Source organism: Choloepus didactylus, chromosome 3, assembly GCF_015220235.1.
Source record: "Choloepus didactylus isolate mChoDid1 chromosome 3, mChoDid1.pri, whole genome shotgun sequence".
Classification (NCBI taxonomy): domain Eukaryota; kingdom Metazoa; phylum Chordata; class Mammalia; order Pilosa; family Megalonychidae; genus Choloepus; species Choloepus didactylus.
In genome coordinates, this window is record NC_051309.1 from 123,769,545 (window position 1) to 123,786,737 (window position 17,193).

Consider the following 17,193-nt stretch of genomic DNA (forward strand, 5'->3'; position numbering starts at 1 on the left):
GGGAAATCTCAGGAATGTTAATGACTGTAGGAAAAGAGTCAGGGGAAGGAGAGAAATCAATGGTGGGAAAAGATTAAAAGCAAGAGCAGGTGGAATAAACCTTTGGAGATGTATAAATATTTCATATGATGGCTTCCTTTCTCAGTGAATTTGTCGTAATTAGCGCCTGAGGGGAGGGTGGAAACTTGAGGACTGTCCTAAAGGTTTAGCATTGTTACTCACTCCAGTACTGAGTAAAATGATATCAGAGTAAAAAGCTCCCAAGCTAAGTCACAGACTTAGCTGAGGTTATAAATCATATGTTACTCACAGAGCCAATAATTTCTTCTGTGAATTATATTTAGCAATAAGTTCTGGAGCAGAAGTAGAATTTTTTAGTGATTTGGTGGATCCAACCTTGGTGACTGGAAAGTTCCTTGGAAAGGAACGGTGAGATGAGGAAAGCTGGGTAGCTTTAGTTGGAAAGAGTTTCAGGAAAAGAAATGAAGAATAGGAGGGGGACATCAAGGAAAATAGAAATTTGTTATATTGTTATAGTATCCAGTACTGAGCTTATACCACTAAAGGATTCTAAAACACTGAAGATAATATTTCAGAATATTGAATACTCATAGAAGAGTTTCCAAGGAAGAGCACTGTAAATATAATATTTAATAGTTGATCTGAAAAGCCTGATTATCATTCTCCGTAATTCCCTTCTTCCTTCCCATCTACCTTCCTACCTATATTCTCCCTATACTTCCTTCCCTTTCCTTTTGCTTTCTCTCATTACTTCCCACTCTATTCCTTCTTTTTTTGAGAAACATTTAATGCCTACTTTGATTATAGTGAGGGAACTGATTTTTTTCAAACAGTATGAAAACTTCAGACACTTGACTTGATTTCTCATTTTACAGGTTCTGGCTGATAGATTGCCGGCAGATCCAAGAATCCGTTACCTTCGCATCACAAGTGTATAGAGAGATTATCTGTGTACCTTATATGGCCAAATTTGTAGTGTTTGCCAAATCACATGACCCCATCGAAGCCAGGTTGAGATGTTTCTGTATGACCGATGATAAAGTGGATAAGACTCTTGAACAGCAAGAAAACTTTGCCGAGGTGGCCAGAAGCAGAGATGTGGAGGTACTGCATTTTAAAAGAAACAACTGAATTCTGTTACTTATACTTTTATGAACAGATTATATTTAAAATAGAACTTAATAAATAGAGCCATAAAGAAGAAAGGCCAATTCACATCTCATAAGTTAGAAGGTCAAGTGCCCAAATCGGCCATTTTCAGTCAGTTTGAGCCTGTCCTGTATGGAGGGTCTCAGTGTATGTGAGGAGATAAAAGAATTCCTTTAAAGATTATTCTAGGAAAAATTGTTATTGTTAAAGAAGGCAAGTGACTGTAGCAGTTTAGGTTTTATTCAGGTTTCCTTGATGTTATTATCTTTTGAAAGTAAAAAAGTGTGAAAGTGTAGTATCCAGGGCTTTTCTTCATTACTTGGTCTTATTTCAGAATTTTCCCTGAGAGTAGACCTTTGGATTTTGAAGTGTAGTAATCTGATGTATCATGATGTCACGTGACCCACTGAGAAATTAGAATTTGGGATTTAGATGTATACTAGTTTTATGAGATAACATCTAAAATGATAACATTGTCAGAATGAAAACATTAAAAGCCACCATGCACTTGAAGATTCCCATTACCAGAGGGATTACTGATAAAGGCTTTACCACACTCATGACAAAATGGTAGTTGACAATTTAAGGATGATTGTAGGCATATTTCAAGTATTTTAAAGTTCCAAAGTGGTATCACTACTTCTTATTTATGTAAATGTTATGTTTGTAGCTATTAAATTCTGTGCCATTTTTCTCTGTTTTCACCCAGGTATTGGAAGGAAAACCCATCTATGTTGATTGTTTTGGCAACCTGGTGCCATTAACCAAGAGTGGCCAGCATCACATATTCAGTTTTTTTGCCTTCAAAGAAAACAGACTTCCGCTCTTTGTCAAGGTAATGAATACCTGGATTTTGTGTGCATTGTATTAGAGATCAAGTAAGTATTTGGTTCTCTTAGTGGTAGAGAACATTTGCTGTTCAATATTTGCAGAAATTTATTTAAAAATAAATCTCTAAAATTGTATAGTCCTGCAAAATCAACCATTTTTATTTTCAGAGTTCAAAATTGATCTTAATTTTTAGTTATAGGTTATATTTAAGGCTTGGAGGAGGACAAGTAATAGCCAATTCATTAACTACAGACAGTGAGCACTCTTTTCCAAATTTGAAGGGCAGTCTATTTTCTTACTATTTGAATTTCAAAAGTATATGTGAATTTACAAGTGTGAAGACCAAATGAGTTCTAAGTGATAAATTTTTGTAGTAAAATCTCTCAAAAGACATAGGATCTCATTTGAGCAAATAAGAGATTATCCCAGATAGAATTATAGACTTAATGTACTTTTTTTTTTATACTTAACAGTAGTATTTTATTTTTATTTTTATTTTTTTAATCTTCATTTTATTGAGATATATTCATATACCACACAGTCATACAAAACAAATCGTACTTTCGATTGTTCACAGTACCATTACATAGTTGTACATTCATCACCCAAATCAATCCCTGACACCTTCATTAGCACACACACAAGAATAACAAGAATAATAATTAGAGTGAAAAAGAGCAATTGAAGTAAAAAAGAACACTGGGTACCTTTGTCTGTTGTTTCCTTCCCCTATTTTTCTACTCATCCATCCATAAACTAGACAAAGTGGAGTGTGGTCCTTATGGCTTTCCCAATCCCCTTGTCACCCCTCATAAGCTACATTTTTATACAACTGTCTTCGAGATTCATGGGTTCTGGGTTGTAGTTTGATAGTTTCAGGTATCCACCACCAGCTACCCCAATTCTTTAGAACCTAAAAAGGGTTGTCTAAAGTGTGCGTAAGAGTGCCCACCAGAGTGACCTCTCGGCTCCTTTTGGATTCTCTCTGCCACTGAAACTTATTTCATTTCCTTTCACATCCCCCTTTTGGTCAAGAAGATGTTCTCCGTCCCACGATGCCAGGTCTACATTCCTCCCCGGGAGTCATATTCCACGTTGCCAGGGAGATTCACTCCCCTGGGTGTCTGATCCCACGTAGGGGGGAGGGCAGTGATTTCACCTTTCAAGTTGGCTTAGCTAGAGAGACAGGGCCACATCTGAGCAACAAAGAGGCATTCGGGAGGAGGCTCTTAGGCACAACCATAGGGAGGCCTAGCCTCTCCTTTGCAGCAACCGTCTTCCCAAGGGTAAAACCTGTGGTAGAGGGCCCAACCCATCAAACCACCAGTTCCCTATGTCTGTGGTCATGTTAGCAACCATGGAGGTGGGGTAGGCGAATACCCCTGCATTCTCCACAGGCTCCTCAAGGGGGCACTACATCTTTTTTTTTTTTTTTTTTTTTAACTTTCCCTTTTTTTTTTAAATCAACTGTATGAAAAAAAAGTTAAAAAGAAAACAAACGTACAACAAAAGAACATTTCAAAGAGACCATAACAAGGGAGTAAGAAAAAGACAACTAACCTAAGATAACTGCTTAACTTCCAACATGTTCCTACTTTACCCCAAGAAAGTTACCTAATATAGCAACATTTCTGTGAACTTGCTCCTACTATATCCATCAGAAATTAACAGACAATAGTCATTCCTGGGCATCCCCAGAATGTTAAATAGCTTATCTGTTCTTCTTGGATTATTGTTCCCCCTTCCTTAATTGCTCTCTATTGCTAGTTCCCCTACATTCTACATTATAAGCCATTTGTTTTACATTTTTCAAAGTTCACATTAGTGGTAGCATATAATATTTCTCTTTTTGTGCCTGGCTTATTTCGCTCAGCATTATGTCCTCAAGGTTCATCCATGTTGTCATATGTTTCACGAGATCGTTCCTTCTTACTGCCGCGTAGTATTCCATCGTGTGTATATACCACATTTTATTTATCCACTCATCTGTTGAAGGACATTTGGGTTGTTTCCATCTTTTGGCAATTGTGAATAATGCTGCTATGAACATTTGCGTGCAGATATCTGTTCGTGTCACTGCTTTCCGATCTTCCGGGTATATACCGAGAAGTGCAATCGCTGGATCGAATGGTAACTCTATATGTAGTTTTCTAAGGAACTGCCAGACTGACTTCCAGAGTGGCTGAACCATTATACAGTCCCACCAACAGTGAATAAGAGTTCCAATTTCTCCACATCCCCTCCAGCATTTGTAGTTTCCTGTTTGTTTAATGGCAGCCATTCTAACCAGTGTTAGATGGTATCTCATTGTGGTCTTAATTTGCATCTCTCTAATAGCTAGTGAAGCTGGACATTTTTTCATGTGTTTCTTGGCCATTTGTATTTCCTCTTCAGAGAACTGTCTTTTCATATCTTTTGCCCATTTTATAATTGGGCCGACTGTACTATTGTCATTGAGTTGTGGGATTTCTTTATATATGCAAGATATCAGTCTTTTGTCAGATACATGGTTTCCAAAAATTTTTTCCCATTGAGTTGGCTGCCTCTTTACCTTTTTGAGAAATTCCTTTGAGGTGCAGAAACTTCTAAGCTTGAGGAGTTCCCATTTATCTATTTTCTCTTTTGTTGCTTGTGCTTTGGGTGTAAAGTCTAGGAAGTGGCCGCCTAATACAAGGTCTTCAAGATGTTTTCCTACATTATCTTCTAGGAGTTTTAGGGTACTTTCTTTTATATTGAGATCTTTGGTCCATTTTGAGTTAATTTTTGTGTAGAGGGTGAGGTAGGGGCCCTCTTTCATTCTTTTGGATATGGTTATCCAAGTCTCCCAGCCCCATTTGTTGAAAAGACCATTATGACTCAGTTCAGTGACTTTGGGGGCCTTATCAAAGATCAGTCGGCCATAGATCTGAGGGTCTGTCTCCAAATTCTCAATTCGATTCCATTGATCTATATGTCTGTCTTTGTGCCAGTACCATGCTGTTTTGGCAACTGTGGCTTTATAATAAGCTTCAAAGTCAGGGAGTGTAAGTCCTCCCACTTCGTTTTTCTTTTTTAGAGTGTCTTTAGCAATTCGAGGCATCTTCCCTTTCCAAATAAATTTGATAACTAGCTTTTCCAAGTCTGCAAAGTAGGTTGTTGGAATTTTGATTGGGATTGCATTGAATCTGTAGATGACTTTGGGTAGAATTGACATCTTAATGACATTTAGTCTCCTATCCATGAACATGGAATATTTTTCCATCTTTTAAGGTCCCCTTCTATTTCTTTTAGTAGAGTTATGTAGTTTTCTTTGTATAGGTCTTTTACATCTTTGGTTAAGTTTATTCCTAGGTACTTGATTTTTTTAGTTGCTATTGAAAATGGTATCTTTTTCTTGAGTGTCTCTTCAGTTTGTTCATTTCTAGCATATAGAAACATTACTGACTTATGTGCATTAACCTTGTATCCCGCTACTTTGCTAAATTTGTTTATTAGCTCTAGTAGCTATATCGTCGATTTCTCAGGGTTTTCTAGATATAAGATCATATCATCTGCAAACAATGACAGTTTTACTTCTTCTTTTCCAATTTGGATGCCTTTTATTTCTTTGTCTTGCCGGATTGCCCTGGCTAGCACTTCCAGCACAATGTTGAACAACAGTGGTGATAGCGGGCATCCTTGTCTTGTTCCTGATCTTAGAGGGAAGGCTTTCAGTCTCTCACCATTGAGTACTATGCTGGCTGTGGGTTTTTCATATATGCTCTTTATCATGTTGAGGAAGTTTCCTTCAATTCCTACCTTTTGAAGTGTTTTTATCAAAAAGGGATGTTGGATTTTGTCAAATGCTTTTTCAGCATCTATTGAGATGATCAATTGATTTTTCCCTTTTGACTTGTTAATGTGTTGTTAATACATTGATTGATTTTCTTATGTTGAACCATCCTTGCATGACTGGAATAAACCCCACTTGGTCATGGTGTATGATTTTTTTAATGTGTCTTTGGATTCGATTTGCAAGTATTTTGTTGAGGATTTTTGCATCTATATTCATTAGGGAGATTGGCCGGTAGTTTTCCTTTCTTGTAGCATCTTTGCCTGGTTTTGGTATTAGATTGATGTTAGCTTCATAAAATGAGTTAGGTAGTGTTCCATTTTCTTCAATGTTTTGAAAGAGTTTGAGTAAGATTGGTGTCAGTTCTTTCTGGAAGTTTGGTAGAATTTCCCTGTGAAGCCATCTGGCCCTGGGCATTTATTTGTGGGAAGATTTTTGATGACTGATTGGATCTCTTTGCTTGTGATGGGTTGGTTGAGGTCTTCTATTTCTTCTCTGGTCAGTCTAGGTTGTTCATATGTTTCCAGGAAATTTTCCATTTCCTCTACATTATCCAGTTTGTTGCCATACAGTTGTTCATAGTATCCTCTTATAATTTTTTAAATTTCTTCAGGATCTGCAGTTATGTCACCTTTTTCATTCATTATTTTGTTTATATGGGTCTTCTCTCTTTTTGATTTTGTCAGTCTAGCTAGGGGCTTGTCAATCTTGTTGATCTTCTCAAAGAACCAACTTTTGGTGATATTTATCCTCTCTATTGTTTTTTTCTTCTCTATGTCAGTTATTTCTGCTTTAATCCTTGTTATTTCTTTTCTTGTACTTGGTTTAGGATTGGTTTGCTGTTCATTTTCTAGCTTCTTCAGTTGATCCATTAGTTCTTTGATTTTGGCTCTTTCTTCCTTTTTAATATATGTGTTTAGTGCTATTAATTTCCCCCTTAGCACTGCTTTTCCTGCATCCCATAGGTTTTGGTATGTTGTGTTCTCATTTTCATTCGTCTCTATATATTTAGCAATTTCTCTTGCTATTTCTTCTTTAACCCACTGATTGTTTAGGAGTGTGTTGTTTAACCTCCAGGTATTTGTGAATTTTCTAAGTCTCTGATGGTTATTGACTTCTAATTGTATTCCATTGTGGTCAGAGAATGTGCTTTGAATAATTTCAATCTTTTTAAATTTATTGAGGCTTGTTTTATGTCCCAGCATATGATCTATTCTGGAGAAAGTTCCATGAGCACTAGAAAAGTATGTGTATCCTGGTGATTTGGGGTGTAATGTCCTGTATATGTGTGTTAAATCTAATTCATTTATCAGATTGTTTAGGTTTTCAGTTTCCTTATTGGTCTTCTGTCTGGTTGATCTATCTATAGGAGAGAGTGATGTGTTGAAGTCTCCCACAATTATTGTGGAAACATCAATTGCTTCCTTTAGTTTTGCCAGTGTTTCTCTCATGTATTTTGTGGCACCTTGATTGGGTGCATAGACATTTACGATTGTTATTTCTTCTTGCTGAATTGCTCCTTTTATTAGTACGTAGTGGCCTTCTTTGTCTCTCAAAACATCCCTGCATTTGAAGTCTATTTTATCTGAGATTAATATTGCTACACCTGGTTTCTTTTGGCTGTAGCTTGCATGAAATATTTTTTTCCATCCTTTCACTTTCAGTTTCTTTGTGTCCCTGTGTCTAAGATGAGTCTCTTGCATGCAACATATTGATGGTTCATTTTTTTTGATCCATTCTGCGAATCTATATCTTTTAATTGGGGAGTTTAATCCATTTACATTCAACGTTATAACCGTAAAGGCATTTCTTGAATCAGCCATCTTATCCTTTGGTTTATGTTTGTCATATTTTTCCCCTCTGTCTATTAATATCCTTTATTGTACCCATACCGAATCTCTTTAGTACTGAACCTTTCTCCAAGTCTCTCTGTCCTTTCTTTCTTTCTCTGTCTGTAGGGCTCCCTTGAGTATCTCCAGTAGGGCAGGTCTCTTGTTAGCAAATTCTCTCAGCATTTCTTTGTCTGTGAAAAATTTAAGCTCTCCCTCAAATTTGAAGGAGAGCTTTGCTGGATAAAGTATTCTTGGCTGGAAATTTTTCTCACTCAGAATTTTAAATATATCGTGCCACTGCCTTCTCGCCTCCATGGTGGCTGCTAAGTAGTCACTACTTAGTCTTATGCTGTTTCCTTTGTATGTGGTGAATTGCTTTTCTCTTGCTGCTTTCAGAACTTGCTCCTTCTCTTCTGTGTTTAACAGTGTGATCAGTATATGTCTCGGAGTGGGTTTATTTGGATTTATTCTATTTGGAGTTCGCTGAGCATTTATGATTTGTGTATTTATGTTGTTTAGAAGATTTGGAAAGTTTTCCCCAACAATTTCTTTGAATACTCTTCCTAGACCTTTACCCTTTTCTTCCCCTTCTGGGACACCAATGAGTCTTATATTTGGACGTTTCATGTTATCTATCATATCCCTGAGGTCCATTTCGATTTTTTCAATTTTTTTCCCCATTCTTTCTTTTATGCTTTCATTTTCCATTCTGTCATCTTCGAGGTCACTGATTCATTGTTCAACTTCCTCTAGTCTTGTACTATGAGTGTCCAGAATCTTTTTAATTTGGTCAACAGTTTCTTTAATTTCCATAAGATCATCCATTTTTTTATTTAGTCTTGCAATGTCTTCTTTATGCTCTTCTAGGGTCTTCTTGATTTCCTTTGTCCCCCATACTATGGTCTCATTGTTCATCTTTAGTTCTTTGAGTAGCTGCTCTAGGTGCTGTGTCTCTTCTGGTCTTTTGATTTGGGTGCTTGGGCTTGGGTTATCCATATCGTCTGGTTTTTTCATATGCTTTATAATTTTCTGTTGTTTTTGGCCTCGTGGCATTTGCTGAACTTGATAGGGTTCTTTTAGGATTTGTAGACCAATTGAAGTCCTTATCTCTAATTTATCAGATCTACAGCTTCGTGGAGTACACTTTCTCTAACTAACCAGCAGGTGGCGTCCACGAGCCACCTGTTCTCCACAAGCCAGTTCTCCCCTGCTTAGCCTTTTTGGTGAGTGGGGGAGTGAGTCTTGTGGGGTCCAATTGGTGTACCAAGCTTGCGTGTGTAGTTGGCGTTGCCTGCCCTGTGTATGGGGCGTGTTTCTGGGCAGTCAGGGAGGGGGGGGGTGGCTCTAACAATCAAATCTCCCTGGTGATCCTAGAGTTTTAAAGCTGCTGCAATAGTCTAATCCTTCAGTTCAGTCCTGCCACAGTTTGTGTCTGCCACTGACCCACAAGTCCTTGGTATTGGCGTATGGCTCCTGAGACTTGCAAGTGGGCCCCTCTTCCAGGCCGTGCACCCTGGGTCCTCTGTTGAGGGATGACTGTGCTATGTCACAGGTGAGTGCCATCCCCCCAGGGCAGTTCTGGGCTGCTGGGCTGTGTAGGGAGGCTCCCAGTCTGCTGAAATGATGGCTGAATGGGGCTTTGTTAATTCACACTGCTCTACCTTCCCAACTCTGGGACAATCAGCTGAGGTTGCAGGGAAGGCTAATATCCACGCCCAGTTTTGTGGTGTGTGCCTGTTATTTGAAGCACTTCCGTCACACTGGGTTGTCTGGGGCAGCTCTGGGCTATGGGGCTGGCGATGGGCAGGAGTGTTTCCTGTCCACCAGGATGATGGCTGTGAGCGGATACCCCCTTTTTCTTGGGAAGTTGTGGTGTTTAGTGAATTTTCTCAGCCACTGGATTATTGCGTTTTGTCTCAGAGCTCTCCTAGTTCTGCTCTTGACTTGACCTGCCCATATAGCAAGTCTTTGAGGCTTTCTGTATTGGGCTTCTTAGAGTAATTGTTTTAGAAAAAGAAAAAAGGATTAAAAAAACAACAACAACAACAAAAAAAACGGGCCCTCCTCAGAGATCTAATGGGTTATTGAAATGCTAAGAGACAAAGCAACCAGGGCCATTAAGGAAAGGTCCACAGGGCAGAGAGATCAGCTTTTCTTCAGGATTTGCATATGCGCCTCAGGGCTCTTCCCCTTTCTGTGTTCACCAGAACTCCAAAAATCCTCCGCTTTTATTTTGGAGTTTTTTGTGTTGTTTTTTTTTTTCTATGCCTGTCTCCTCTCTGTTGGGCTGGCTGCTCTCAGATTCTCTGGTGTCTGGTCTCAGTCTATCTATGGTTGGAGTTTGAATCAGTAGAATGAGTTTCCGATAAGGGCTGCCACTGCAGTTCTCCCTTCTCCTTCCCGGAGCTGACAGCCCCTCCTCCCCCGGGACTGAGCCTGGCAGGGAGGGGCGCGGGTCCCCTGGCTGCAAAAACTTACAGATTTCACTGATCTCAGCAGTTCCACGTTTTCATGAGTGTTGTATGAAGTATGCCCAAACTCAGATTGCTCTGTGGTGTCCAGTCCACGCAGTTCCTGGCTTTCTACCTACTTTCCTGGAGGAGTAACTAAAACATACAGCTCACCAGTCTGCCATCTTCAACAGTAGTATTTTTCGACTTAATGTACTTTTGTAAATTCATTCAACAAACATTTATGGAGACACTTCAAAGCATCTTGAATTTGTTGTCTCTTCCTATTTTAATCCAAATTATGGGTTTGGCAGTGATGTACACAAGTTTCATTCTGAACTCTAATACTAAAGAGAACCAGAACTGTATGAATGTGAGATTCTTGAAATAAAAGGGAAACAGTATAATTCTGTTCTGCTTTGTTTTTCCAGCCTCTCATTGTCTGTCCTATTACAATTTATTTCACTAATATAGAGGTCATAAATTTTATTCCTCACCAGGTAGAATCTGCTCTCCATCACAGTTTTACTAGTTCTACTTCAAACCACTAATTCCCAAACTGCCCATCAACAATGGCTTCTTTTATTATTTTAATCCCTTATGATTTTTCAAAGCACGTGCAAACCTCTTTTATTACATTTTACCAAAGTCTCTACTGAGTTCAGCTGTTTTGCCTAAATAACAATAAGTTCTCACAATTCACACATTAAGCAATAACTACTGAGGGGTAATGGAGTCATTTAACACAGACAGCTATATAATTAAGCTAATATTTGGTATTGTCGAAGTGCAAAATTTATTACAAATTATATTAGGAAAAGGAAAAAAAGTATTGCTTATGAATCCTTCCTTAGCATATACAAATAAATTTTATTTTCCCCTATTTTGAGCATCATCTAGCTAAAATAAATGGTGTATATCAAACATGGATGAAGCAAGCATGTCTTTCTTGTTCAAGGTACGTGATACAACTCAGGAACCTTGCGGACGACTATCATTTATGAAGGAGCCAAAATCCACAAGAGGCTTGGTGCATCAAGCTATTTGCAACTTAAACATCACCCTGCCAATTTATACAAAGGTATTGTAAAATCTGCTGTAGAGAAATTCAGGCAATGCAGGATTTGAATTGCATGAGTTTCTTTAAAATAAAGTGAAAACATTGAATGCTACAACATATTACCATCCTTTTGTTCTCTGTTATATGTATGATTTGCCCTATAAGTAAGGAAAAAGTGGCCTCCATCTTTATTTGTATTAAATGAAATTTGAAGGAAAAGTTTCTGTACATACATACCATATACAGAAGAGGGAAGTTTGGGTATAAGATTTTACTTATTTGGAATATTTTTTAATGAAGTAATTGGCTTTCTCTTCATTATTGTTTTTATGTGCACTCCTGAGACCATTCTAGTGCATTTGTCTCTACCAAAATATTATTGAGTCTGTTAGCTTTTGCTTACTACCAAGTCAGAGGTGGGTTATATATTATTACATTCAGAGCATCCTCATATTTTATCATGCTGCTAAAAAAATTACTGTTCATCTTATAACCTATAATATTTTAGGAGTATCAAGTTAATTTTTCATCTGTTTTAACAGGATTAGTATATAAAAGACGTCTGAGTTACAAGGAGTAGATTTCAAACTTTATTGAAAAGGTGAAGTTCAATAAATCCTGACCCAAAGTTAACCTATCACTATCACCTCTCCCCATTACAGAATTCCTTGATTATTATGATCAAATCAAACAGGACTGAATGAAATAAATGTTATTGATAACTTTATTATTATTATTGCTATTATTATTATCTTAAAATATCCCTTTTTAATAGAAGGTTCCCATGGGGGTTTCAGCAGGTTGTCTGTGTGTGTATTGGAGGAAGCGGTGGGGGGATGAGTGGTAGTAGATAAGATCTGGAGGGGAAGTAGGGATATATTTAAAATCCATAAATCTTGATTCTACTAAACAAAAAAATTTCCTATATTCCTTTTTATCCTCCACAGTTTTCAAATTGTATATTTTACTTAATTCTTCTTATAGAGATCATATAGAGAATAAGACTGTTAACATCATGATTGACATAGAAAATTCTTATCAAATGATAAAAATGAAATGAAAAATTATGTATAAACAAAAATATACTTCCAAGAATTAGAATATAACAATAGATATGCCGACCCAACTGAGCAAAATCTAATCGTGCTCCTATGGTGCTGAATGTACTTTGGAGTTTATAATACTGGTCAATAGTGACTTGCAAGAGGCAGAATTCAATTAAAAACCACAAACAAGCTGTCCTGCTGTGGGCGAGGCACCTGGGTGATATACAAAGACAAATGAGATTTGTCTCTGATCTCAGTGAGCTTTCTATGAGCTATAAAAGAAAGAATTTAGTGTGTCACTACATGTTATTACTGTCAAACGTGTCAGGCACAGTTATTAAAACCATGGTGGTCCAGGCTGTTTTCCATTTAGTAACTCAAACAAAAAGGAAAAAATGCCAAACATTGTACATTTCAGATAGGCTTGTGAATTTAGAACCATTGCCTCTATGTTGAAACTGTTTTCACCGTATGCTTATTTGTAACTATTAACATTTTCAATCAATATCTGTGATGAATGGATACCATTATCTCCGTTTCTATAGCATAGATGCCATAGAATCCATTAAATGTCAAACTTTGAGACTCCTGGTAACCTAGCAATTGAATTCAGTGTATTTTAAATCGACAGACTTTTGCATTTAAATCAATCCTCTTTATTTTTTCTGCCCCTCTGTAAACTGTTAGTAAGGAAAAATAAGTCTCCACTGATTACGTTTGCCTGTTGATGTTTGTGGGTAGGATATTTGCTCTTTTCTTTTCTTCTAAATATTCTCTACTATTCCTGCTCTCTTTTTTCCATCTTGCATGGCATCTTGGGGCGACAAGGAGTCAGAGTCAGATCAAGAACAGGAGGAAGAGGTAATTTTATGACAGTGTCACTTGTTAATGGCTGTATCTTTGTTGTAACTACTAATCAGAGCTTAGGATTAACCTATATTCCTATGAGTGTTATCCAGTTGTTTTTAGTGACTAAAGGGTCACAATTTTACTTGATATCTGAGCCTTTGTTTCTTCAACTTGTGCAATGTCTTAAGAGAACAGTAAAGTTTCCCTGTAAATTGTTGCTCTTGTCTATGCAATAACATACATATCACTACTAACCATTGAAGGCCAAATCATTCTCTCAGTGGTTCTCAAAATCTGTTCTGGGGGGACGTGGTGGTCAAAACTATTTTTGTAATAGTACTAAGAAATTATTTGCCTTTTTATCTCTCATGTCCTTACAAACCACAGTGGAGTTTTCCAGGGGCTGTATTATATATGATGACATCATCTCTGTGACATTTAATGGAATCTGGGCTTGTGTATTCTTGGGTTCTAGAATTTTCTGATTAAGTTATACACACACAAACACACACACATATATGTATAATCTTTGTATCCCACATAAACAAAATTTCTGTAGGCTCCTCAGTAATTTTTAGGTGTATAAAGGTGTACGAAGACCTAAAAGTTTGAGAACCACTAAGATAAAAAAACTTTAAGGAGTATATAATTCAGCTATGAAACTAGAATATTATTATAATGCAGACTATACTAATAATGAACACTTCTTATGTTAGACCATTTACTAAGTGCTCCACATATCTCATCAACACTGATCGCTCACAACCACCTTATGAGGTGTGTGCTATAATTAACCTTATTACCAATGAATAAAATGAGTCTTAAAATGGTTACCCTGAATAAACAACCATTTGTAGCAAACCCATCTTAATATTTAAAACAAATATGTGTTTTCTCCCTTAAAAAGATTTGGAAACACCTAAACGTTACAATAGAAATGAACAGAAATACTTATCTATTAATATATCAGTCTCTATTTCTAAAATAGACTAAAGTAATTATTAGTGGCACTTAAGTGTTTTCAAATATATCTTATATATATTTTTAAAATGTTATTTTGATATTTTGAAATACAAAAAAATAAAGAAAAATATAATGTATATGTTTGTACCCACCCACTTAAAATATAAGGCATTATTAGTTCAGAAAATCCTGATGAATTCACTTTTTCCTGGTAGGTATCTTGGCAGTGATCACTATTGCAGGATGAGAAGGGTGATTATAGACTCATTTTCGTGCTGTAAGGCCATCACTCAATAAAGTATGACAAGAATGAAATCATTGTTTCACCTGTACAGTCACTCTTTATTTGCCTCAAGTATTCAATTTCCTTCCTGTACTTCGGTAACACTATCACAAAAGCTCTTCTTGAAAGACAATAAAATTATGAAACCAACTTTGCTATGGTCACAAATGAGTTTTTTACATTGGATGTCTGGTTTTTCAATGGAATATTTTCAGGAACAATTCAGGGCAATAAATCCAGTTTATGCTGTTTTTAGGATTCGTAATGCTGGCTTGTTATTACTGATAATGAAGCTGCATCTGTAGAATGGGTCAGCCTGGCATGCTCTTTGTGCTTCCCTTCTTTTTCTCAACTAAATTGACAATTTATGCTTAATACCTAGTTCACTATTTTTCTGAATTTTTCCCTAATAAAAGTATTTCTAACCTCAAACATGCCCTGGTTCGTATCTTCCCAGGAATAACATGTTAGAAAGGACTTGCCACCCATAATGTCTAGACATGCTTTTTTTTTTCTTCTTTCAAAATTAGGGTAAGAATCAAGAAGTCTCTCAGAAAGAACTGTAGCAAATTATCCTGACCTTTCTCTAGCTTATGGTGTCACCCCCATGTGTGTAATTATGAAGAGGAGCTTATTGTGCACATCAGGGGCTGTGAGACAAAATGCTATTTGTAACCATTTCAATTTATGTATGTTTTCTTTCAGATCGATATGACATCAGAAAAAAGTAAGATTTTAAATAAAATTGAGTTTGTTTGAAAGCTGGCTATATTAAAGAGAAGCATGATATAAGATGCAACCTAGTTGCCGTTACTAACAACTGTAATAATTATATTTTTATATTATCCTTATTAATCCTTAATAGATGTTTATAAAAGCAGCTTGGCCAGTTAAATTATAAATATATCTAATTTGTGAGCTCATTAGCAATAAAATGCAATGATTATTCATCTAAGCATTCACTTTCTTTTGACATCCCTGTTAACCCTGCTATTGCTGTAATGCTTGTTTGGAAACCCACCCTACCGTTTTTGTCCATTTGTTAGCATAACGTTGTCATCTCATATTATTTAAGCACTGACATGACAGTATCACTTTTTACCTAAAACACTGGCTTCTGTAGAGAGTGCATTATTTACGTAGGACACACACCTGCAAAAGTGATACTGTCGAATCATTCTGAGCCGAAACTAACTACCCACGCATCCCTCCTTTGCACCTCTTACTGTGGCGAAGTGTAACTGACTTCCTTAGGGCTGAGGTCTAACAGACTTTGCATGAAAACTTACTGAAAAAAATCAGGAGCCAAGAATGCAAAAATGAAAATCCCCTGGATGAAATGACTAATCATAAAAGTGTGTTGTTATAGGGCTGGTTTTAGATAATTATGCAGATTCCCAAGTGCAGTCTGATACAGAGGGAACTGATTTTTACAGACTTTAAGAGAACTATCTTAGAACTCATTTCAGATTTTAATATTTTGTTAATATTTAGTTCATTGGCCTGTTTCCAGTGACTCTCTGGCTCCTTCTGTGGAGACTCAAGTTGAATTTTACAGATGGCTTGCTTTTATGTCCCAATTGCTTTAGAAAAAAAAATTCTAATTTTTAATATTTATCCATTTTAAGATTTATGTTGATTCACTGTCTTTCAGTGAAAAAGGAGAAAACTTAGAGCAGTATTTAATATGGTCATCTGGCCCCGTACACTCTATATGATCTGAGGTGGTTTTTTTTTTAAAGTCCTAGTACAATATAATTTATTTCTAAGTTATTGGAATGCTTTTCTTAAATTGAGGGTCTCCTTACCCTCATGTTAAATCATTATTCTGAATTAGAATATTTCAAATTCTATGTGTTTTTCCTTTTTGGGGTTTGTACAGTTGGAGAAAACCATATTGGTATAAATTATTTTAATATATTTTGTTATGTATGCTTATATACAATGTCTCCATAACAAATACTGATTCTTTCAAAGGCAGGCATTTTTGTTTATTTGATGTATTATCATTGCTGTCATTGATGCCTCATCTGTATAAGAGACGTTGTTTTTTTCCTCCCACTTTCCTTTTAGGATTACCATGTCTAAATGGTCCTCTCCTTTGTTCCTTGACTATGAGCTAGTAGGAATTAAAAGTTAATGTTCCATCTGTCTTAATCATTAAAAAGAAAAAAAGTTACCATGTTCCTATAATGCCAGGGATTCTCCTAAATGACTCCTAGATGTTGTGAATGTCCAAAAAGTTTCAAGTATAGACTCATAGTTGCCATTTGTTTTAGTTCAGAGACAACATTCAGTAATCCTCACTTAGATATAAAATAATCTCCAAAGAAGGACTCAGTTGAGGGACTCTTTCCTAAGGTCTTGCTAGTGAGCAAATCCTAAAGGAGCTTGACAGATGTTTCCTCCTTGCCCTTAATGGGTACATGATCCACTACCTATGTCTTGCATATGCTACATTCTGTATCTTATGTACAGGCTTGCAGGGAAATAAATATGCCTCACCACAGTAATGTTTTACATATTCTTTCTAATTCCTTACCATCCTCCTGCCAGTGCTTTTAAGCCAGGCCACATTCCCAGCAATCTTATTCCACCTTTGCTTTGCATGGAAATAACTTGGCTTACATAACTGTGCGTGTGTCCTGTGTGACTGTCTCTGATCTGGGTTGCCATGCATTACATTTTAACTTTGGACTCACATATAAGTTTAATCACAATTGTTGGTTTTCTTTCCTTTCCTTTATTTCCCTCCTTGATCTGTCCATTATGTGTCTAAACAAGGAGGTTGCTCCAAGGAAAGGACCATGCCTGTTAGCACAAAACCATTTGTTTCATTGTTAGGTGTGAATTTCCCTTAGATGAAATGCCGGTTTGCAGCTGATTCAGATTTATTAT

General features: G+C 36.7%; 1 protein-coding gene across 27 annotated transcripts in view; it reads left to right on the forward strand.

Annotated features, from left to right (window-relative positions):
* The window catches only part of ANK2 (ankyrin 2), a 739,617-nt gene that overhangs the window by 692,965 nt on the left and 29,459 nt on the right, over window positions 1-17,193 (forward strand). For 26 of the 27 annotated variants that reach the window (XM_037830495.1, XM_037830497.1, XM_037830494.1 and 23 more), the window contains 5 exons: window positions 897-1,125; window positions 1,880-2,005; window positions 11,053-11,175; window positions 13,029-13,061; window positions 15,001-15,022. In XM_037830495.1, the coding sequence (XP_037686423.1) occupies window positions 897-1,125; window positions 1,880-2,005; window positions 11,053-11,175; window positions 13,029-13,061; window positions 15,001-15,022 (533 nt within the window). The remainder of the gene's footprint in view (window positions 1-896; window positions 1,126-1,879; window positions 2,006-11,052; window positions 11,176-13,028; window positions 13,062-15,000; window positions 15,023-17,193) is intronic. The other variant, XM_037830516.1, reaches the window with a different exon arrangement.